The 24,047-nt window shown below is 48.4% G+C and overlaps 1 protein-coding gene across 1 annotated transcript in view; it reads right to left on the minus strand.

Annotated features, from left to right (window-relative positions):
- Window positions 1-1,643: 1,643 nt before the first annotated feature.
- Window positions 1,644-24,047, minus strand: part of DOCK2 (dedicator of cytokinesis 2) — a 413,885-nt gene continuing 391,481 nt past the window's right edge. The window contains exons 43-52 of the mRNA XM_015065771.3: window positions 23,689-23,773; window positions 22,055-22,141; window positions 16,445-16,621; window positions 14,932-15,015; window positions 8,608-8,745; window positions 6,932-7,059; window positions 5,912-6,083; window positions 4,804-4,924; window positions 3,174-3,316; window positions 1,644-2,294 (exon numbers count right to left, since the gene is read on the minus strand). Coding sequence (XP_014921257.3) covers window positions 2,232-2,294; window positions 3,174-3,316; window positions 4,804-4,924; window positions 5,912-6,083; window positions 6,932-7,059; window positions 8,608-8,745; window positions 14,932-15,015; window positions 16,445-16,621; window positions 22,055-22,141; window positions 23,689-23,773 — 1,198 coding nt within the window. The 3' untranslated portion in view covers window positions 1,644-2,231. The remainder of the gene's footprint in view (window positions 2,295-3,173; window positions 3,317-4,803; window positions 4,925-5,911; window positions 6,084-6,931; window positions 7,060-8,607; window positions 8,746-14,931; window positions 15,016-16,444; window positions 16,622-22,054; window positions 22,142-23,688; window positions 23,774-24,047) is intronic.

The following is a 24,047-nucleotide window of genomic DNA, read 5'->3' on the forward strand; positions in this document are numbered from 1 at the left end:
TGTCCTGAAAAAGCACCAAGTGGGTCATCAACCCGACGAGCGTCCTAACTGAGATGAGATTTGACACTCAAACTCTGTTTAAATAAGAATCCACGAATTTCACTGTTTGCCCCATTTCTATGGGACAAGGAGGAGTGCTCAAGACCCTTTCAGACTTCATAAAAACTCACAGATACTGACAGTTTTCAGAAAATGGAATTCAGAAATATTACCACCAGGGCCACACACTGTTGAGCCAGGAGAACAGAGTGATGGGATTTTTAGAGGTTAAAGCTGACTTGCTCGGGACACAGCACAGTCTCTGCAAGATGCCTTGGTGAGAAACAACATCTGCAATTTCAAGGCAGAGGATCGTATCTGGTTTTCTACAGTCGTGGGTAAAGGGGGAAGGAGCCATTTTCTTGTCTGTGTCAAGATTTTTTCCACTAGTAGTTGGAAGAGCAGACATTTGAAAGTTAAACGTTGGGATTTCACAGTTTGGACCGAGAAAAATCACACCTGGAAAGCTCAAGCCTATAACCTGGAGAGGAAAAGGGCGGAACAGGATTAACAGATACAAGAAGAGACACACAAGCTCCAGTGTCCACACGTGAAGCCATGAGATGCCCAGGAGTGGTGTCCAGCTCCTCCACTTCTCGAGGACCCTCACTTCTTGCTCTTTTGGAAAGTGAATTCAGCCAGATTCCAAACCTCCAGGAGCTGCCTCCTTACCTTAGGGAGCGCACAATGCAGACAAAATGCCAACCACCACCATAATGGGACTTTTTGGACTGTTGAGGATATTGGAAGCTGGACCAGCAACAGGTCTGGGGCCTGTTGGCAAAGGGAACTGGGGGCCCCCAGGAAGAGACTGGGGTGGACAAAGGCTACGGGGACTCAGGCACAAAGGTGTCCAGCAGATAGCACAGGGTCATGGTTAAATGCCAAGCTTCCCACCTGGCTGCCTGGGTTTGAATCCCAGACTTTCCACTTACCAAGTGGATGATGTTAGGTCACTTCATGCCTCTGTTTCTTCATCTGGATAATAATCATCTCCACCTCCTAAATCTTGATATAGGAAGTTAATTCTCATCATGTCTATAACACTGTGCTGGGGACAGTGGAGCTCAATCAATTGGAGCTCTTATCGTCATTCTCTCTCATCTGGGGACTCTTTCTCTAAGAAGTGAGTGCCCACCCCACGTCTCTAGATGGCTCTAGCTCTGAGCCCCATGTTGCCCTGCACTTAAGATCCACCCAGTACTGACATCTTTCCCAAATGGGGTCCTCAGCCTCTGCCCACCAAGACCTCTTCATGCACAGCTCCCTCGGGCTATGGAGGTAGGCCACTGCTCCCATGTTCTGCCCAGAGGAGCTCGTCACCTTCTTTGGGCCTCATCTGAGGAGCCCAGGATTCCTCCAAGAAGAGCTACCCCTTCCGACCTGATGACAAAATCCAAAGGCCGGACTGTTAGTCCACTCTTTTCCTAACTCTTGACCATTTGGTTGCATGGTTTTTCCATTCCTTTCCAGAAGAGGAGAAAGGTAATATGAAAATGACCTGAGGAAGATTGTGGCAGACTTTTCTGTCATCCTTACACCCAACATTCATGGAGAAGATTTCTTGGGGTGGCATGAATGAAGTGGGCAAATCCGGCACTAAGACAGTCTGGAGCCAGGCCCCTTAACGTCACCGCAGGCCCTGGGTGGCCTGCCATCCTCACCCTCTCCAGGCCTCAGAGATGCAGCTGGCGAATTACGCAACAAGGCAAACTGGCGTCATGAAACCATTTTTATTGTCAGTGAGAAACAGCAACGCTTCAGAGATGATCAGCTAGGAAAAACACTGGTTGGTTGTATTAAAAAATGTAAAGTACAAAACTATCATCCAAAAATAAAATAATATTTAAAAGGCTTTTCTGTTAAGTGCTAGGACTTTGAAAATGAAATAAAAACACAGCTCCTTATACCTAAGAAACTGGGTTATGAAAAGATGCGCCGAAGATATTGGGGAGAGCACAGTGGGAGAAAGTGTCCTTGCTCGCTTCTTGTGACCACAGCCCACAATCCAGGCCGCAGCATCCTCACCCACCGCCTGGGTCGCAGGGGGCCAGATCAGCCCTTGCTTCCTGAGTGAGGGCGACTGGTAGGAGGTCTCCCCGCTGTGTGAGGCATCAGCGTCCCACCGTGTCTCTCTTCCTCTGGAAACTTCTCTCCCTGGCTCCCCATGTGTGGCCCTGGTCAGCAGCATCTCACAGGTCAGAGGACAGGAAGTCAGGGATCTGTTTGCCTTCTTCAGGAGGTTTGCTGGCCAGCTTTGTGGGAGAAGAAAACAAACACCATCCCAGGATGGGATTCTCATGAGCACCAAAGTGGGGCTCACAAGATCCCTGCCCAAAACCCATGGAGTATGAGGGGCCGTGACCTTGAATGTGGCCAGACAGGCAGAACCCCACAGTGGTTAGAGCACAGACTTGGCTGCTTCATGTACTTACTTGGGCCAGTCGCTCACCTAACTCTGTGAGCCATGTAAAATCCTCACAGGGATGGTGGAAGGTCAGATTGGACCATGTCTGCAAAGTGTTTAGCATGGTACCTGACTCACTGCATGCTCACAGTAAACTCGGGATTATTATAGTAGCAGATATCGGGTTTATATCATCTTGAGGATCAGAAGTGTCAACGGTACTTTTTTTATCTAGAGTGAAGACTGACAAGTAACAACAGGAGATGGGACTTGAAAAGTCAGGCCTTGGAAACTAACTTTTAATTAGTAGGAGTTTGTAATATAAGTTGAATAGGAAAGCTCTTCAAAGGAAAAAAAAATTAAAAAGCACTTTCAGGTTCCAAAGATAGCCAGCTGTTGTGGCTCTGACAGGCGTATTACCAGAGGGCGGTTTGGGGAAAGGAGGTCCCAGGGGCCCTGCTTATCCCCTTGGGACGTTCCTGCAGCCCAGCTGGGATCAGTCCTGCTCTGAGACCAGGGCCCAAGAGGACTGCTGGCAGAAATGCATTCTGGCATTTCTGTCCCAAGCCCTGTGGGCCCTGACCATGCCTCCCTGGGAGGGATCACACGTGTGTGCACACATATACGTGCCTCCATTCCCACCCCCCATTTTCTCCTCTTTCTGTGTTGCTTTCCTCCTTTATCTCTCCCCATATACCCTTGTCTTTCCAGCCATCTGGGTCCTCACCATTGCCTTGAAGAACTGATTTACTTTCTTCCGTTTGAGCGTCTTCTTGTCACCCTCTGAGAGAGGGAAGAAGGTCTGGCTGAGGCGGGGGGACGCGTTGGCATCATCCATCCCAGGTATGCCCGCCACAGAGAGAGTGAGGGCTGGAAGGAGAGTGGAGAGTGGGGGTGAGTGGGTGGGTGGAGGAGAGGCGGTGCCCAAGAGGGTGATGTTGGCGAGGCGGAGAGGACACAGGCTGTGGGACAGAGTCCTGGGAGGACACATCACGGTGCCAGGCAGGAGGCGGGAGGCCTGCTTGCTGCCCTGAGGGGGCCTGTTGAAGCTGTCCTCTTGGCGAGGCTTGCCAACCCCACAGACAGGGGCCTGCCACCTGGCCTGATCCTTGCCAGGGCTTCTGTGCTGGAAACACAGTGCGGGGAGGTGAAGGCCCCTTGGCCACTGGGGTCCTGATTTCCTCAGGGGACGTGGCCTTTGGCCCCAAGGTGGGGAGACAATATGAGCTTTTTTCCTTTTTCTCCAAGGCAGGGGCTGGTAGACAGAACTGGTGGTTCCAGCTCCCAGCTTGGAGATGCACAGACCTGACAAATCAGCTACCTCTTGCCCCTCAGTTTTGATGTCAGCAAAATGGGGACAAGGGCACCAGCCTCCAGCATATTGAGGTGCTGTGAGAAGGCGACGGTGGAATGGCTCTGTGTCCGGCCAAACAGAGTTAGGGGGCCGTCCTGCCTTGTGTGGCTGGGTGGGGGTTAAGGGCATGGTTCCAGGGACAGAGGGCCTGGTCTACACTCAGCCTCCGCCACTTCCTAGCTGCTGACATTCTCCGTGCCTCAGTTTCCTCATCCACACAATGGGGCTGATGACATTATCTCTATCATAGGTATGTGTTGAGGCATAAATAAAAGATGAAGAATTTATCACAGGGAGGGCCTAGTGCTGGGCAGCACTCGAGAAATAGCAGGCATCTTTGCTGAGATCTGCCTGCTGAGTTCCACAGGGCAGTGGTTGTGTCTTGCTCTTCTCTGCCCTGGCCCTTGGCACAGGGAGCCTGGCCCAGAGTGGCTGACCCTTGAGACAGCTGCATGTCAGATGCAGCAACCCCAGGTGTGCCCACCCCGTCATGGCTGTGGCTTCGCCTTCTGCCAACTAGGAACGGTCATCCGTGTGCTGCTAACCTCCTCCCTGGACGACGAGTGCATGCTGGGGGATGTAGGTGGCAATTATGCATTAGACACTTGACCTCTATAAGATGTGCTGGAAGTTTCTGCAAGTTCCTGAAATAGGGCCCCAGGTCAAAAAAGGAAACACGGGGCTTCTGGCCTGTGGGGAGGCCTAGCTAACTGAGAGTGCAGGGCCACCCAGTGTGAGAATGGAGTCCCGGTGAGTCCCGAGGACAGGAGTGGCAACAGGCCTTTACCCCAGCCCCAGGTGCAGCTTGCAGGGCCGCTTCCCCTACAGAGCAGGTGGGTGTGGTGCGAGCTCAGAGGACAGGGGGCCTCTGAGCAGAGCCTCTTGCCCCCAGGATGCCTGGCCCCTTTGCCGTGTAGATCCAGTCTCCGCCCATCCTCCACCCCCAGGCTGGTGGCCCCACCATCTCTGTACCTTCTGGTGCTGGTGGTGGCAGGGTGCATACCTGGGATGGTGGGCATGGACTGACTGGCGAAACTCATCTGAGAGAGGATGGATGACCTGGGGGGAATGGCTGCATGCTCCGAGAGGTTGGTGTCACTCATGAACTCGTGCTTCCTGGAAAGCTGAATAAGTACACACACACACACATACACACACACACACACACACACCACAGAGGGTTAGCATTAGGCAGCTCTGTGCCTTGAAAAGTCAGTAACAAGGGCTTGGCAAGGCTTCTGTGGACCCAGCTGTAAGTTGATTTATTCTGTTATCTATCACTCCATGCCAGCCTGCCAAGTATGGTTGCACAGGTTGCACACTATACAACTCCAGGGGTTAGGGAGGCATTGAGGCATTCATTTAGACTATCATGTGAATGATACCCTCTAGAATTGTAAAACACAGAATACTTATTTCTAGTCTTCTCCTCTGGCAAGAGTAGCCTCTGGGGTCTACTGGGAAGTTTGCAGAGGGTCTTCTCTTTCCTGGGAGGCATCTCAGTCGGCCCTTTGCCCTTTCAGCTGCCACCCCTCCCTTGCCAGTACAGTTAACCCCTCTTCCTTTCCTAGGATCCAACAATGCCTTCAACAAACCTCTCTTTTAGGGGGCGAAACTAAGATTTGGACCCAATGACACCAAGTTTCATTATCAAATCGTTATAAGACAAAAACTCAGAGTCAGGGCAGTGAGTCCCTCTCTGTGTCCCCAGCTGGGCTTCTGGCTCACTGGAGGAGCCTAGGAGGGTCTGAGACCTCAGTGGTTGGAATGGCCCTGGGGTTGGCGACAGGGGGTGGACATGAAGAAACCCCTTGCCCAGCACTGGGAGGACAGCTTCTGTCCTGTCTCACAAAGCCCTGCACAGTGGTGGGAAAGACATGCACGGGCTGGAGTCTACTGGCCTGGGTTCAAATCCCGGTTCTGTCACGTCAGGCTGTGTGGGTACCCACAGGACTTGACCTCCCTGCTCCTCAGATACGGCCTCTGCATCACCCACCTCACTGCAGACGTGAGGCCTGAATGGGACCTCATCTGGGGCCCCCAGAGAGTACGGCTGCTGTGCAGCAGAGATGGGCTAACAGGGCTAGAGGTGACCTGCCGGTGCCGCTCACCCGCTTCAGGTCCGACTCGGCTGCTGCCTTCTCATCCGCAAACACCACGCTGCTCCTCTTGGCCCTCTTCTTGGACCTCCGCAGCTTGACTTCCGGCAGAGTGCTCCCCACAGAGATCGTCTCCGCCGGCTCTGCTCTTGGAGTCTTCGGAGGTGCCACCTCCAGGTCAAAGCTGGAGAACGGGAGGGACAGCGGTAGAAATTGCAGTGAGAGCGAGGTTCAGTGGAACTGCCTTGCAGGGACCCAGGCTGGCTGGGTTGTCACTGCGGGAACAAGGAGTAGCTCAGGTAACCCGACAGAGTTCGGGGAGCTGCTTGCTTAATTTGCAAACACTCAGAATGCAGAGTAAAACGAAACTGAAGGAGGTGAGCCGCAAGCCAGGGAGACTGGTGGTGAGGAGAGACACCCAGTTAAGGTGTGGGTCTGATTCAAATCCAGCACTGCCACCCTTTACTGAATGCCTTTGGGCAAATCACTCAGCCTCCCTGAGCCGTTATTGCATGCGGAGTACTCGGCTCACGTTCTCATGTCCTTAGAGTAGTGGAGTTTGGGCTGGGTGGGGATGAGGCTCTAGGACGGTGGAAGGGGAGAGGCTTTTCTTGGGGTGAGGGAGCACCTCCCCCCGGCTGCAGAGGGATGGATGGGTGCAGGGAGATCAGCTCCGCGGTAGGGACTTGCAGGGACACAGCCCTGGCAGAGGTGAGGAGATGCCAGACTGAAGCAGGACCTGTGTGGGGCTCTGGCGGCACAGATTGCTGAGCTGGGAGAACGCCAGCCGCAGGTGAATCCTGCTGGGGACCCAGGAAGAGCCGTCTTGCCTCTCAGGCCTTGAATGACCCCCTATCAACGGCACCAACGACAGCAGCTGCACAGGGTGGTTGTGAGGGTTTTAGTGACTTCTTTAAAAAGAAGGGTTGGGAGGAGATAGAAAGGTGGCCTCTGGGACAGAGGGAGAAGTAGCAGGTGTTGTTGGGGGCTGAGGGGGCAGGAGTGCAGGGGGCTCCTGGGGCAGAGACTGACCTCTCAGAGGCGGTCTTGCTGGGGGTGCTGCAGTCAGAGTTCATGGATGCCATGGAGATGATGGACATCTGCCTGTAGGAGCGCAGCATGGACCGTGGGCGGCCCACTCGCCTGTCTTCAAAGTCGGGCTGCGGGTGGGGAGAACGGGGTGGTCAGCAGTCAGGCCCTCGGGCTGGATGGGCCGGGTAATGTGGCTTCCGCCTTCCCGCTGCCTCCTGCACCTGAACAGGGCAGGGCTGCAAGGCAGATCAGGGCATCAGGACAAAAACTCCTGGCTGGCTGAAGCTAGGTGGTGGTTGTTTTGGAAAAGAATTTGGCTGGCCTTCATTCCTTGTTCCTGGGAGGTGACCTGTTAACCCTTGCAATTTGTCCCAGTGACAGGAGTGTCATCGTTCCTTGTGGTGTCCCCTTGATGAGCAGACTCAGGCTGAAGGCCAGGCCAGAGAGACCAACCATGTGGTTATAGGGTGGGGTGGTGGGGGGCGGCTTTGAACCAGGTGATGGAAGTTCAACCCTAGGGAGGGGAAGGGGCTAGAGACTGATTTCCGTCATGTGGCCAATGAGTCACCCCATCATGACTATGCAATAATAAAAGCTTTCAACGTTTAGGCTAACGTGAGTTTCCTGGTAGGTAATCACACATCCGTGTGCTGGGAGGGTAGGAAGGGTGATGCATCCTGAGGGCATGCAAGCTGTGTGTTTGGGACCCTCCCAGACCTCACCCTGCGCATCTCTTCATTTAGTTGGTCCTAATTTGTATTCTTTATAGCAAAACTGTAATCATAAGCATAGTGCTTTCTTGAATTCTGTGAAATTGTGCGCACCTGAAAAGATAGAGGGAGCCCCCAAATTGGTAGCCAGTCGGTCAGAAGTGCAGGTGGCCTGGGAACCCTGGTGTCAGAAGTAAGGGGATTTTGTGGAGGAAGTTGTCCTTAACCTGTGAGGTGTGACCTGACTCTGAGTAGGTGACATCAGATTGCACTGCACTGTCCTGTCATTGTTGAAGGACACAACCTGTTTCCTGAGAAGCTCCTGGGCCAACAGACAAGAGACCCAGACTTACCTCTATGCTCTTTGAGCAGCTCACTTCCCCCTCCGGGCCTCAGTTTTCTCATCTATAAAATCCGAGGGTTGACCCCATGGCCTCTAAGAGACTCTACAGCCTTGATGTTCTAGGACTCTACTTTCTGGGGGAGGAGGATCGAGATGTCCCTATGAGCACCAGGCCATTGGCAGCTTTATGTCACAGAGCTTATTAGTGGCCCAAAGCACTGGCTTTGGAGGCCAACAGAGCCTGGTGAAAATTCTCACCCGCTAGGTAGCCTTTGGCGAGTTACTTAACACTTCTGAACCTCCAAGAGAGATGCAAGGAGTTGAGAATCATTCCTACTTCCCAGGCGCATTGTGGGGATTAAACGAGTAGTGTCATGTGCTGACATCAAACTGGGCACACCCTAGGTGCCTCCACAGGCAGTGTGACTTCTATTCTTAGCATAGCCCCTCAGTGCTAAGGGCTCACTTTGAACCTGATGTTTACCTGGGGGTGACTGTGAGGGACCAAGGTTATAGGAAGGCTCCCCTGGATCAGGTTCCTTGCTGGGTCCCTGCCAGCCGCAATCCCCATGGCTCCCCACATCCCTCTCCTCACCCCTCCCAGCCACAGGGACCACCCGTACCATTTCTCGGACACCATACTCCTTCTCCACCTTCAATTTCAGGTTCTTGAAGCATTCTTCCATTCGGTCATGGAAAGGCCGCAGATTCTCTGACACTCTTTTCTCATGGATTTTGATCCCAGCTCCCAGGAAAGGGATCTAGAGGGAAAAGCGGTACATGGTGAGCCACAGGCTGGTCCCTGGCTGCAGCCTGGGACCTGGACCATATGAAGGTGGCTGAAGCCAGATCAGCCTGCTCAGAACTCGTGGAGGGCACTAGAGTCTCTGAGACCTTCACACAGGGTCACCAGCCCTGGGACGTAGGGTATCTGGGGTTACGCTGGGGTTGCTCTGGGAGGGAAGAAAGACCTCCAACTGCCCTTGCCCCTAAGAAGGTCGGAAGCCCATTAGAGGCTGTATGTTTAGGCATGTCTCCCCCTTATGAATCTACTAAGGGGCAGAGTGTGGGGCCAGCAGGGAGGAAGCTCTGAGGCTCGGATGTAAAACCTTGCCCAGGAAGCTCTGGGCATTGGAAAAGGGAAATATGAGCATCAGAAGCTGGAAGATAGAAGAAAAGAAGAGCTGAAAGGAAGAGGAGGAGTGACACAGCCTCATCTTAGAACACGGCGGTCCCATTAGAGCTACGTGGCTGCTGAAGAAAGATACGGAAGTGCTGATGTCCTAAGGTACCAGCCAATAGGGAATTTTTAAAAAGTGATGCAAAATCCTTGGGAAGATGGGGGAGGACGAGGTGGCAGATGTGAGGGAGTTAAACTCATTCATCAACAAGAGAGGTCAATGGGATGCTGTCTAAATGGCAGTTAGAAGGAGGAGTAGCTGAGCCATGGTGGCCACTACTAGAAGAAACAGCTGGGAAAGTTAGCAGTGTGGTCCTGGGAGACATAACTAAGGCTGCAAAGACGTGGAATATAGATTATTTTGAAGAAAAGCAATTAACATTTCCATGATGCAAGGAGTTGAAAATCATTCCTACTTCCCAGGCGCGTTGTGGGGATTAAACAACGAGTAGGTGTCCATGATGGCGACATAAAGACATTCTGCCTCCTTCTCCGGGAGGCACCCTTGAAAGGACAAGATGAAGGAGTTACTAGAATCTGATCTGACCTACAACATGGCCAGTGGATGGAGGATGGCAGCTCGCCTTCCAGAGCAGTGGAGGGAGAGTGACAACAAGAGGCCAACCTGCCTCTAGAAACCCAGGAGAAGCTTAGGCATTGGAGGCACCAGGTACCCCGGAAAAGTTAGGGTGACTCGAGGAGCCGAACACAGAGGGATAGATTGAGATTCTGTGACAGCAGCAGTCAGGTCTCCAGGTCCTCACCACTTCACCCTGTAGCCAAGTGCTGTTTTCTCATATCCCCAAGAAGAAGGGGCTTTCCTTCAGAACGATTAGGACAAGGAGTACTGGGCTCAAGGGTACCAGGCACAACAGAAGTCAGGGATGACGAGCCAGACTGAAAGCAGGGGGTGGAAGGGAAGTCGGCACGCTGGTAGTCAGACCTTTACTCCAAGTCACAAACTCCAGCAGCATAGTCGCCAGGATGATCTCTCCTATGTTTGAGAGAGTTCTCCCTGGAGAAAGTGAATGGCCCGTTATACAGACATTTGTGGACTGCTCCGTTACTATAGAATGATGCCATCCAGTTGACAAAGGCATCATCCATGTACCCAAGGCTTCACTTAGCTCTTTAGTGCTGCAGTCCCAACTATGAAGATCACCAGACATTGAAGGAAACTCTCTAATATGAAAGACCGAGATCCGAACCAATAGACAGGAAAGAAAACAAAAAGGAAGGAATGAAAAAAAGGAGGGGAGGAAGGGAGGAAGAAATGAACGAACTTGAAGAAAACAGGGAAGGTGAAGAGGGCCTAAGAAACATTATTTTACAAAGTTTACTAAGTATGTAGAAACAGAAGAGATCCTCCATCCATGAAATAAGAAATATTTTATTAAAAAAAAGAAGAATGATAATAGAAATACCACATATAAAAACTAATAATATATAAAGAATGAAGGTAAATTTATAGCTTTAGTTTTACCTATTAAAAAGGACAAAAAAAATCAATGATCTAGGCATCCATCCCAAAATATTAGTAAAAGAACAGCAAATTAAACCCAATAAGAGTAGAAGGAAAGACATTAATAAAAGTGAGAGTAGGCCTGAATGACAAAGGAAACAAACTTACAGCAGAGAGGACTGACAAAGCCAAAGCTGGTTCTTCGGAAAACTGTTTCTTGGTATCCAGGAAGGCGAAAGATGCCTGACCTGGAAATTCTAGTACCAGATATATGCTGAGGGAAGTAAGTACTTATGTTCACCAAAAGACACGAACTAGAATGTTCTTTGCAACTTTATTCATACTACACAAAACTGGAAAGCAACCCAAATGTCCACCAACAAGAGAATGGATAAATAAATTGGCATATTATTCAGTATGTTGTATATTCATTCAGTGGATGAGGGAAACAAAACCCACAAACTTCTGATATTTGTAACAACCTGGATGAATGTCAAAGGCGCTGTGTTGAGCAAAAGAAGCCAGACTCACAGTAGTACATACTGTGTAATACCATTTATATAAAGTTCAAGAACAGGCAAAACCAACCTATGCTGATAGAAGCTTGGCTGCATTTGCCAGAGCTACATATTCTCATATACTATAAGCGACTCAATGCCTAGGCACACACCCAACAGAATTTATGCATATGTGTGCCCAAAAGACACATATAAAGATGCTCATTCCTTGTAATAGCCCCAAATTACAATCAACCTAAATCTCCATCAGTTGAAAAATAAATACATTTTGATATAGTTACATCATCCAGCTGTACAGACTATTACACATCAGTGAAAATGAGGGGTGTCTGGGTGGCTCACTCAGTTGAGTGTCCGACTCTTGATTTCAGTTCAGGTCGTGATTCCAGGGTCATGGGATTGGCCCCATGTCAGGCTCCATGCTGAGCACGGAGCCTGCTTGGGATTCTCTCTCTCTCCCTCTGCCCCTCTCCCCTGCTTACACTCTCTATCTCTAAAATAAATAAATAAATAAGGGGTGCCTGAGTGGCTCAGTCAGTTAAGCGTCCGACTTTGGCTCAGGTCATGATCCCACAGTTTGCGGGTTCGAGCCCCCCGTCGGGCTCTGTGCTGACAGCTCAGAGCCTGGAGCCTGACTTGGATTCTGTGTCTCCCTCTCTCTCTGCCCCTCTCCTGCTTAGGCTCTGTCTCTCTCTGTCTCTCAAAAATAAATATAAAATTTTTTAAATAAATAAATAAACAAATAAATAAATAAATGAAAATGAATGAATCATAGCTATATACAACAAGATGAATGAATTTTTCAAGCATAACATTTAGCAAATAAGTTAGACCCAAAAGAATGCATACTGTGTGATTCCATTTATATTATAGGCCAAAAATCGGCAAAAGTAAACTCTAGTGTTTAGAAATGAGTGCTTAAGTGATGAAAACTATTTTTTATTTTATTATTATTTAATAATAATAATAATGTTTATTTATTTATTTATTTATTTATTTATTTATGTAATGTTTTATTTATTTTTGAGAGAGCGAGCAAGTGGGAGCGGGGAAGGGGCAGAGAGAGAAGGTGACAGAGGATTTGAAGAGGGCTCTGTGACAACAGCAGGAAGCCCGATGGCTGGCTTGAACTCACAAACCATGAGATCATGACCTAAGGTGAAATTGGATTCTCAGCCAACTGAGCCAGCCAGGCTCCCCGAAAACTATTTTTTAAAAAGCAAGGAAATGATTACTTCAAAAGCTGGGTAGTAGTCAGCCTTGGGGAAGATTAGCAATGACTACAATCTGGGCTTATAGACACAAGCTGGCTTCTGGGTGCTGGCAGAATTTTATTTCTTCACCTGGATGGTGGTCAAATGGATATACATTTTGTGATAAATCACTGTGCTGTATATTTTTGCTATGCATATTTTTTATATGTAATATTTCACAAAACATTTAAAGGACAAATGCACTGTAGACATCTTTCCATGCCAGTAAATATAGAGAAAAGCTTTACAAAGAAGAAAAAATTAAGCAATCAGTCTAGAGACCTGTGAAATCTTGAACACAAAAAAAGTACTTGGAAGGCTCTGGCTTTTGTTGTGTTGCTAGACTAGGTACAAGGACATTCCCTTTTGAAATCTACAGTTCTCTGACTTTGAGGAAAATCCAAAGTGTATCTGGCTTTGTGAAACCAAGATCCAATTTAGAATTAAGCTCCAAGAGGGCAAGGAGCAGGCCTAGGTCTGTCCAGCACTATTTCTATGGCTGGGCACAGAGTAGGATCTCAATAAATATAAGGTACAAGAATGAACAGAACACACAAGGAAGAGCTAATTCGCTGTATGTAGCATTGTTAGCAAGGCTGCTTTCACCCTGGCAGGGCAACATCTTTGAGTGTAAAGTGCCCAAAGTTAGGGTACCTGGACGCTGGGAGGGAGGCACGTGGCCCCCTTGGCAGTACTGAGTGGGGAGGGGCCTCTGTAACATGGTGGTTCACTGGGGGCGGGGGTCTGTGCTTTGGAGGAAGTGGCCACTAGGGGGTGTTGTCTGAAGAGCCCAAGCTAATGCTTTTGAAGTCTTCTGTCTTGGTAGTGTCTGCCCGTTAGCTCCAAGACTTTGGTAGAATTGTTTTTAGAAGGCACAGCCTGGAACTAGCTGTGCTGTGAGGCTGAGGTTCATGCTTTGGGTGTGGTGGGCACAACATGGAGGATCCATTACCAGGTGATAAGACCTGCCCAGGGAGAGGCCCAGGGCAGTGTTACGGATTGAGAGTGACACCCAACACCCAAAAAATTTGTGTGACATGCTGGCCCTCCCTAGGGCATCCCAGAAATACCTGAGAAAGGGGACTAATCAAAGCCAGGCCTTCCTGATTCCCGGGTTGGCGGTGTGAGTGGGAGCTACCATTATTTGGGTATTAAAGACCATGATGACCTCAGAAAGCTGGGGATCTTGGGTATGTCTGGGTTTCACAGGTGGCACAAGGTAAGAAGGGAGAGAAAATTCCAGACACACAAAATGCATTCAGGAAACTGTGTCTGTGCAGCACTTGCTGTTTCATTTTTAAAGCCTCTCTTTGCATAAATTGGCAGAGGCAGAGAAGGACCTGAATTAGGAATCCTTATTTTAAGAAAAGAGGCTGCACCCAATGCTTCTCATTCCCTGATTTCCCTAGAGTAACAAAAACTCCCTACCACAATAGCTTGCTTTTCTTTGCAGGGTGACTGGCAAGAAGGGAGGGAGGGAGGACAGGCAGCTGCAGACAGCTGCCCCCTGCTCCCTGTGCCTCCCTCCAGCTCCTGCCCTCTGGAGCCCACCTGGTGTTCTGGGTGCTGAGTGCTCCCTGCAGAGCAGGCTGAAGTGCAAAGAGGGAGAGGCTTGTCCTTTGAAGGCCTCTGGTGGGGGGGGTCTGGTGGACTGTTTCTTCTCTAGGGAGTGAGAGCGAGGGGGAGAGAGAAACAAAGGGAGAGAGGGAGGGAGAGAGAAGGAGGGAGGGAAAACACAGGAGAGGGAGCTGGAGAAAGGCAGGGAGAAGGAGGAAGGGAAGTGGGGAGAGAAGAGGAAGGGAAGGGGAGAGAGGAGTAAGATGTGAGGGGCAGAGGGAGGCAAAAGACAGAGAGAGGAGGGATAGAAGCCGAAACATCTATGAGAAAAAGGGACAGATGCGCAGGAAGAAAGAGATAGAAAGAAGGAGATCATGGAGGGAGGGGGCGGGGTGCCAGGAGAGAAGGGATGGAGGGGAGACAAAGACAAGCGGGCAGAAGGAAGGACAGGGCCATCCAAGTTTTCTGGCTTGGCTCTGGAGGTGCAGAATGCAGGCTCTGTGACCCAAACCCCACCAGACAGAGGCCTCAATTATTTTCCAAACCTGGTAATCCATCTGAGCATTATCTGCCACAAACTGGGTCAGCTTTAGCAGGAGGAGAAGTACGTGTGGGGGGCCCAAATCTTCTACTATCTGATTGGCGTGTGCCAGGTGGGGGGGTCCTGGCTTTCATTTCAGTCCCACAGGGATAAGCCACCTCCTCTGAATTCAACATCCATCCGATAGAGCAGCGTTAGCATCATGCAGCACAGCATCGCTGCCCAGCACCCCAAGGGTGCAGTGCCCCAAATCCCCGTTCCAGGATAAGCCTGCTTGTGTGAGATGTAGATTCAGAAGAAGGGCTGAAAGTCAAGGGACAGGAGAAGAGGTTAACCTAGGCCACGCCAGCCAGAAACTAGCAAGCAGAGGGCAAGGGAGTCGGAACAGGACAGAAAGCAGGCAGGGCGACCCCGCCCCAGTCCAGCTACACTTTACCTGCCATGCAATCAGGTCCTTGAGGCGGCTCAGTTTTTCCTGGTCCTCAGGGTGATCCCTCGTGTACTCCTCTGTGAAAAAGGCCTGGGGAGGACAGGCAGGAAGTTTGGATTTCCTGTTCATTTGGTGTGGACCCCAAAACCAATGTCTCTGTTACTGTGAGAGGACTCCATGTGAGGGGGGCAGGCATGAGGTCACACGTATTTGGATGGGACAGGGACCTGTAGGGACTGACACTGTTTCCTCTTCTTAGAGGCTCAGATCAGAACCCATTGGGCAAGGGCCACAAACCCCAGGGAAGGAGTTCTCCAAGTCTCCCTGGAGCGGAAGCATCAGCCTCAGTTGGGAATCTGTCAGATGTACAAATTCTTGGGTCTCACCCAGACCTACTGAATCAAAACCTCTAGGTGGGGTGGGTGGGGATGTGGAGGAAGAAGCCCCATAGGAGATTCTGATGCTGCTTCAAGTTTGAGAGCATTGCCTCAGGGAAGAGAACTCAAAGAGTTATTTCACCCGTGGTGCTCCAGCTGGCCTTACCACCTCCCTGTGTGTGCCCTTGCCCGCACCCCCACCCCCCAGCTCTTTCTGAGACTTATGTCCTTTGCGTGTGTGCACACACACAGACATATATTATCACCTCTCAAGGCTAAACAAAGGGTTACTGATGATGACTGATGGGGTATCCCAGGGTGGCTAGAAGGACTGCTTGTGTGACTGGAATTACTGTCCCTGAATTAGACTTCTGCATAGTTTTCTTAGTTTTGTATCAGTGGAGGACACAGAAATAGGGAATTCATTATGAGATATATTGGAATGAGGCATTCATTTTTCCATCTGTGCTATTAATGTCTGTACTAGGTAAAAGCACAATAAGGACTTTTTATTCTACTTTAGTGCTGGGAAAAGCTCTGTCCCTCTCCTGAGAAACTGGTATTTTCCCCAGTGGAAAATGTGACTCATAGAATTATTGGCATTTCCCTTTTTGCCATGGATACCAGGAGGCTCAAAAATAAAATCGGTGGCTAAAATGTGTAGGTATCTCTGGAGGGACCTTATGATCTGGATACCTAGATTATAACTCCCATTTTGGAGTTGATCTCCTCTCTTTTCTCTATTTTCACAGATCCTGGGTTTCATTTATTTCCATTTGTTGAGGTCATTTTAATCATCTGTGGAAGAGATAGATTCACACAAAGTGGCATGCACTTTGATTTGTGGCTCCTGTACTTTTGCGATCTGGCTCAGATCCAGAGCCTTTCACCGATGGAGGTGCCTGGATGTGCCCAGAGGCACAAGGGATCCGTGTGATCCCTACTCCTTCCTGCCACAGCAGAGTGTAGCACTGAGGCTGGAAAGGAGATGAGAGAGGGGCTGTAGAAACTCTGGAAGACATATGAGGTCTGCCAAGCTGACAAACAGCTACAGTAAGATAGTGACAGGCAGTTACATCTTCCCCCGGGGGGCCCTCCTGCCACTGCTCTGTCGCCACTGGGGCCTGAACAGCAGCCCTCACCTTCTCGTACTTGGCGAAACCTCCCATGACAGCAGGGTCCACGATCCCATTCAGGAGCATGGACAGTGGGTTAATGGGGAGGCTTTCGTCACTCTGGTACTGGTTGATCATCATCAGGATCTTCTCATTGGCTATGGACATGGTTTCGATGGCATTCTCCAGAGGACTAATTGTGGTCTGTTGAAAACGAGATCACCAAGAAGAAAGAGCCTTAGCAGGTCGCTTTAAAAACAGATAGAATTATTGGTATTGATTTCAACCGGGGTTGGAATTCAAATGAAGCAATGCTCCCTGAGGGACTGTAACAGGCTCTTGTTATAATTAGTGAGCTCTAGGGGCTGTCTTCTGTCTGGGGAGAGACAGGCTAACTTTCTGCTTAGTGAGAAAGGCATTTCCCTGGGGAGGTAGAGGCAGGAAGTCTCAAGCTCTGGCTGGGGTTTCAGAAGCTGGGTGTGCTCTCGGGAGAGTTTTCTCTTCTTATTACCTGGGCGAAACACGCTCCAATTCAACCCATCCGGTATTGGTTGTCCGCCTACTATGTGTGAGCTATTAGCTGTGTGAGCACCTGGTGATGTGATCACATAGCCTTGCCCATAGTAGGTCCTAAAATTGTTGTATAAAGGGTCACTGCTCCAAGGCAGGTTCAGTTTAGATGAGAAGATAAAACTAACCCCCTTTCCAACACCTCTTAGAAAGCATATAAACAGAGTGCCATCAAATGGGAACTGGCAAAACAGTGCGGTTTTCAAAAGATGGGATCTGGAATACAAAACTAAGCACAGGGGTCTGTACACTTTTTCTGTGAAAGGGTCAGGCAGTGGATATTTTAGGCTCTGCTGCAAGGATACGACCCTGCTCTTGCAGGGAGAAAGCAGCTTCAGGCAATATGTAAATGAATGAACCTGGCTGTTTCAATAAAACAGGTGCAGGTGGGATCCTGCCCACAGGCCATAGTTTGTGGACCCTTGAACTAAACAAAGTAAAGCTGAGTATAAATCTCAGCTCTGCCATTTTTTTCGAGCTGTGTTACCTGGGGCCAGTTTCTAACCTTTCTGAGCCTTGGTTGACTCCTTGGTAAAATGAGGATAAGAAAACCCACTTCAGAGAGTAGCTGGTAGCCGTTGTTATTAAGTCTTGTCGGTGTTAGGACAGAGACCGGCAGTCGTCCTCAGAAGGGAAGACTTGTCAGCAGGGCAGGGTAGAGGCTGGACAAAAGGGCCAAGGAATTGGAGAAGACTTCTTGGAAGAAGGGACCCTACATTTTATCATCTGTGAGATGATGGTGATATAGTCGCTGCCTCACTGGGAAGTAGCAAAGATTGTTTTAGATAATACAACACTTGACTCGTAGCAGAATTCTTTAAAAATGGGCACCTGCTAGTTATAACTACTGTGTATATGAGAACGGCAGAACCAGCCTCTACAGCCATGTTCTTGGTCATCCTCTTAAACCATTTCCTTGGATCTGTGAAATCCGAGCCTCTTACCCCTGTGTTTCTGAACCTTTGTGAGGATGACTGCCCTCTGCAGCAAAAAAGGGTAGATGCCACCTCTGTTTCTTTCTGCCCCCTGCCACATCACATTGGCACAGTCAACATTCAGACACACACACACACACACACACACACACACACACACACACATGCTCGTGCGCACACACAAACACACATATGAGGGAAATGAGGTGAAGGCTGCTCGTGTTGGTGGGGGCTGCAGTCCATATGCCACAAGCTGCACCCCTGGGTCTCATTTCGGTGCAGCACACAGACCAGCCCCACAAGGGTTTTACAAAGCTGAGGTCTAGACCGAGTTCTAAGGAAAATCTGTCAGGACCACTTGGATTCAGCCCAGCACCACACCTGGATTTCAACAATAGCCTGGCATGTCTGAAACACGCAGGCTTTAAGGTGAGTTATTAAAAATGGAAAGTCCTATTGATTGGCTTTTCCCCTCATTTCTGAAGCTATTTTTGAATCCCTAAGTCTTTAGCCTCATTATAACCACCAGGAACAGAGAATGAGAATGAACATTCTTTGGGTTTCTCACCTACGACTGAATATACAGCTCTCAGCAGAGTTATGGGGTTATGTATTTGGTGGGAGGCCTGGTTGTCAGGGGCTGGTAACAGGAATAAAAGCATTGATCATGATAATGGAGCCAGCTCCATTTACTGATTGCCTCCTCTGTGTCAGCCCACGCTGGGCTTATAACACTCTCGCACTTTCCTTTTGTTCCCCCCACAGCAGGTCAGCAGGTCAGGTCACTTGCCCCAGGGCAGATGACTGCAGAGCTGGGAGGAAACAGGGACAGGGGTGTTCCTGATTCCAAAGGTGAGCTTCTCCCACCACAGACAGCTCACACTCTGCTACCAAACTTGCCTTAAATTCCCTGTTAGGATTCAGTCAGCCTCTTGGATCACTGGACACTTTTCTAAGCTAAGCCTTGGTTTCCTTTTCTGCAGTGTAGTGCAGTATAGTTGTGTAACACTTGCCCAACTTGCTGTGAGGGGCAAATAAATTATCAGGGAGAAAATACTTTGGAAACAGTTTCAAGGGGGAGAAACATCAGCCAAAAGATGAAGTGATGGTAATCCCTTGCAATCAAGTGGCTGAATTCCATATTCTTCAAAGGCGTTTCTCTCATCTCACCCTCCTAAATCCTCTTAGGAATCCCATGAGCTGCATGAGACAGGCATAATTTACTCCTACCACTGATTACTTTGACACTTCAAGTCCCACTCTGGACTTCAGTGTTTTTATAAGCAAATAAAGGGACTGGACAAAAACCAGGAATGGCTTTGCACACTGGAGACTGATAGGCCCATCTGGGCCCGGAGAAGTCTATCATTTAGCCAGTATGTGAGTTCTCATTTTAAAAAAAATTAATTCACCTGGAGGGAGCTTGCCACAGCTTCTGCCACTCCCTGTTGTCTTGATGTCACTATTTTACATACTTACATTATCCTCCTGGGTTCTGAAGGCTTTTGATTTTGCAGCTCTTGGACTAAATGACCTCTAAAGTACCTTTCAGTTCTGCAATTCCACGGTTTTTTAATCTCTATTTTGCAGGTGATGAAAACTAAAGCCCAGAAATATAGTGTTTGTCCAACATCATATAGCTCGTTAATGCCTGAGTTGAATATGGGTCTCTGATCCCCAGATTGGGGTGACTTGTAAAGACTGCATGTTTTCAGGGCCAAGAACAAGTAAAGAACCCTTAATATGCAGAACTGACACTTGAATCCCATCAGAAAACACGGATGTATACAAACAGTCCCATAGTGTTGACAATTCATGGAAGAAACAGCCGAGATACAAATTCATACAAGACAAAACCAAATTTTTTGAAAATGAGCTCACTTGGCAGGCATGAAACCTCTATGTCTGAGACATCCTGAAGTTCTCGGTAACCCAACTGAGGGGAGGCTATTAGAGATAAGTTGATTGCAATAAACTTTTTGGAGGTCTTCCCACCCTTACATCAGAAGGTACCAGTATAAACAAAGCAAAACAAAAATGCTGGCTCTTTCCTAAATTCACAACCCTGAGTTCATAAAATAAATAACCAGCTCAGATACTATGGGGTTCTGCATATTAATTGAGTGACTATTGATGGATTTACTGAACAAATTGTCTTGAGCACCAGTTATGTGCCTGAAACTAATTTTTGCACTCAGAGATGTGGTAGGGAATAAAATAGACAAAAACTTCTCTTCCTAGAGCTTATATTCTAGTAGAGATGATATTCTAATATGTTATTATATTTAAAATTCTAGATATTAAAAATAAACCTATGGGAAAATTATGTAGTCTCTTAGGGGGTGATGGGTGCTTTGAGGAGAAACACCATAATGGGGGTGGAGGGTGGGTGGGAGGGCAGAGAGCACAGCAGGACCTCCTACGGTTTGCCCATGGCCTAGCAGGTACAGGGAAAAGAGTACCCCCAAAGGATAGGTCACAGCCAGGGCCAATGGGTAGAGGCTACATATTAGCAGAAAGTTTCTGATTCCTTACCTCAAAAATGGGATTAGTAATAGTATCTATGTCACAGGGTTTTGTGAGGATTAAATGGGATAATGCTTTAAAGCCCTTGATACAGTGCCTGGGACACCTGTCAAACCTTATCATGTACCAATGTGTCCCATGAGTAAAGGACATGAATAGTTTCTTCCTTTCCATGGTGCTGCTTATCATTGGGATGGGCTAGGGATATGCTCAGGAAGGAAGAGAGAGGGAATCCAGTTGACATATCCGATATAGGAGGTGAAAGTCAAATCTCACTTCTTTCACTAACCTTAAATAACCTGTACATCAGTCCCCTCATCTATCAAATGGGAGAATAATAATGTCTACCTTGCGGCATTGTTGAGGGGTTTAAATGAGGTCATGCATGTGAACAGTTTAGCATATGCTTGATAAACGTTTGCTAATGTCATAATCATTATTACACCTCTCCTAAGGTCTAGGCCAAGCCTGTGCACAGGAGATTGGAGGGCCATCAAGCTGCTGGCGGACATTAAAGGCTGGAGTGGAATGGCTTCAAGCTGATGATACAGTAGCTTGAACACGTCAGTCAGACCATGTCCCTCCTCTGTTCGTGGCTCTAAGGCATTCGGTAGAAAAGCTAAAGTCCTATGCTGGCCTACAGGGTCCTACAGGACTTGGTATCGGGCTCCCCCTACTCATCCTCACTTGCCCTGAATCAGACACAATCATGTTCTGTCCACAGGGCCTGTGTACTTGCTAGAATGCTAGAATGTCCTCTGTAATATTTGTGTGGTCCACTCCCTCATTTCCTGCAGGCCTTTGCTCAAAAGCCATTTTGGCAGGGAGGCTTTCGCTGGCCACCCTGTTTGAAATAACATCTCTCCTCCACCACCTTTCTTTTGTTTTTCTCCAAACTGGTTATCACCATGACATTATTATATTTACTTTGACTTTTCAGTATGTCGTTCCTACTAGAATGTAAGCTTCATTGAAAAATCTTCAAGTGCTTGACATGTGTTAGGTACTTATTAAATATTTGTTAAATGAATAAAATGAATAAGACACCCTGAATATGTCCCCACTTTTTAAGTTTCCTCACAACCACCCTGGCCTTTCCTTGGCATCCTGGGAGCTGCAAGATCCTTAGCTGTTTGAGGACATGGAGACCCTGAAGTTTATTGAGACACAAAAGACATATTCAAACAATTGCAGTCTAGCCGGTGTTTTGCCTCTGTGTGATTGCCTCTCTCTGAGCCTCAGTTTATCCAACTATAAAATGGGTTCATAGTGGGATTCTTCAGAGGTGCCCTAAGTTGCTGCTGAGATAGAAAGATATGAGGACATGATTAAGTGGATGGTGTTCTAGGCTCTCTGCCTCCTCGCTGCACCCAACCACAGAAGCTCCCATTCATCAGCTTTATTACAGGACTCTATGTAGGTTTCATTTCAGTTTATCTGATGCTTAAGAAAAAAATCTGAAAGCAGGTAATCCAGATGGTACCTCAGGTCCCTTCCTGAATTGGAATTCTAGCATTTCCCCAGTGGCCTTGAACAAAAGCTTGTCCCCTTCTTACAGTTAAAGGGCTCCTGAGATATACTATTCCCTGAGGGCCTGTAGACTCACCTGGGACATTTGAACCACTTCAAACCAGCGCAGGATCCCTGGAAGCTTGTATGCAGTTATGAAGGAGGTTCTCTCGATCCACATCGACTGTCCCATAAGCAGGGGGTGGCAAGGGTAGAAAAGAAACACACTTAAGAAACCTGGCTATTAGAGAAGTTTGGCAAGAACCCAGCCAGGCCCCCAAACCTCTCATCAACCCAGAGCCTGAATAAATGTTGCAAGACCCAGAAACATACTCCCACTTTACCCTTAAGAATTCTTTCCTGATGTGAAGTTTAAGTTTTCCCTGGATTTAGGCCTGGTAAGTTTTAACCTGGGGTCTCTGAATAGTCAGAATTTTTAAGCAATAATGAATGCATCTATCTGCATTTTCTGGGGTGGAGGGGTGTTCACAGTGTTCCCTGCATTCTTTTTTTTTAATATGAAATTTATTGTCAAATTGGTTTCCATACAACACCCAGTGCTCATCTCAAAAGGTGCCCTCCTCAATACCCATCACCCACCCTCCCCTCCCTCCCACACCCCATCAACCCTCAGTTTGTTCTCAGTTTTTAAGAGTCTCTTATGTTTTGGCTTCCTCCCTCTCTAACCTTTTTTTTTCCCTTCCCCTCTCCCATGGTCTTCTGTTAAGTTTCTCAGGATCCACGTAAGAGTGAAAACATATGGTATCTGTCTTTCTCTGTATGACTTATTTCACTTAGCATAACACTCTCTAGTTCCATCCACGTTGCTACAAAAGGCCATATTTCATTCTTTCTCATTGCCAAGTAGTATTCCATTGTGTATATAAACCACAATTTCTTTATCCATTCATCAGTTGATGGACATTTAGGCTCTTTCCATAGTTTGGCTATTGTTGAAAGTGCTGCCATAAACATTGGGGTACAAATGCCCCTATGCATCAGCACTCCTGTCTTCTGCACAACATATCATAGTGAAACTGGCAAAATACAAGGATAAAGAGAAAATTCTGAAAGCAGCTAGGGATAAACACGCTCTAACATATAAAGGGAGACCAATAAGACTCGTGGCAGACCTATCTACTGAAACTTGGCAGGCCAGAAAGGAATGGCAGGAAATCCTCAATGTGATGAACAGCAAAGATATGCAGCTGAGAATCCTTTATCCAGCAAGTCTGTTCACTACATTCTGAAAGGGCGAGTGGCTCCCAAATTTGAAGAATCAGTCTAAGGCAAAGAGCTGGGAGAGACTTAGCGCGTCCTCCTTTTGCCAGTCATGAGAATTAGAAGACAGATCCTTGCTGGGAAGCACACAGCAGACACTGGGGACTGAAATCACTGTGTCTTCTTATTAGTATGTCCTGGAAGGTTTGACTTCATCAACACTCCTGCTTAGCCTGAGGGTCCCTGCCTTCTGGAAATGCCTGAGTGCCCTGTGGTTGAAAGGTACACCTCACACAAGGCCTGGATGGTATCTTGAAAGTGTAGAGGTTCAAGAAATGAAAACAAGCCTGATGGAAAAGACTGGAGAATGGGTGTCATCGTATCAGTAGATGTTAGCTTTACTTCTTTTTGCTTTGGATCAAATGCCCTCCCATTCTGACATTGACAGACACCTGTTCTGGTTGGGCTGGGTGGCCCTGGGGAATGATCAAGGCTGCTGAAGATACTCACGGCAAATTCATTCTCAGGGTCAACGGTCCCTTTGCGCACAGGCCGGGAGTAGTGGAACTTTTGCACGTAGTTGGATTTATAAAAGCTGCAAGACAGAAAGAGGCAGAGGCTCCTGGTAGCATGCCAGGTTGCTGACACAGAACCTGAGCTGACCTTGTGCTGTCAGGGGAGGCCCACTACAGTGAACTTCAGGTCTGGCAGTTAAAATTGTAGCATTTAAAATCAGGTGCCCCTGGGGCACCTGGGTGGCTCAGTTGGTTGAGCATCTGACTTCTGCTCAGGTCATGATCTCGAGGCTTGTAAATCTGGGCCATGCATTAGGCTCACTGCTGTCAGCATAGAGCCCGCTTCACATTGTC

Source organism: Acinonyx jubatus, chromosome A1 (genome assembly GCF_027475565.1).
Source record: "Acinonyx jubatus isolate Ajub_Pintada_27869175 chromosome A1, VMU_Ajub_asm_v1.0, whole genome shotgun sequence".
NCBI lineage: Eukaryota > Metazoa > Chordata > Mammalia > Carnivora > Felidae > Acinonyx > Acinonyx jubatus.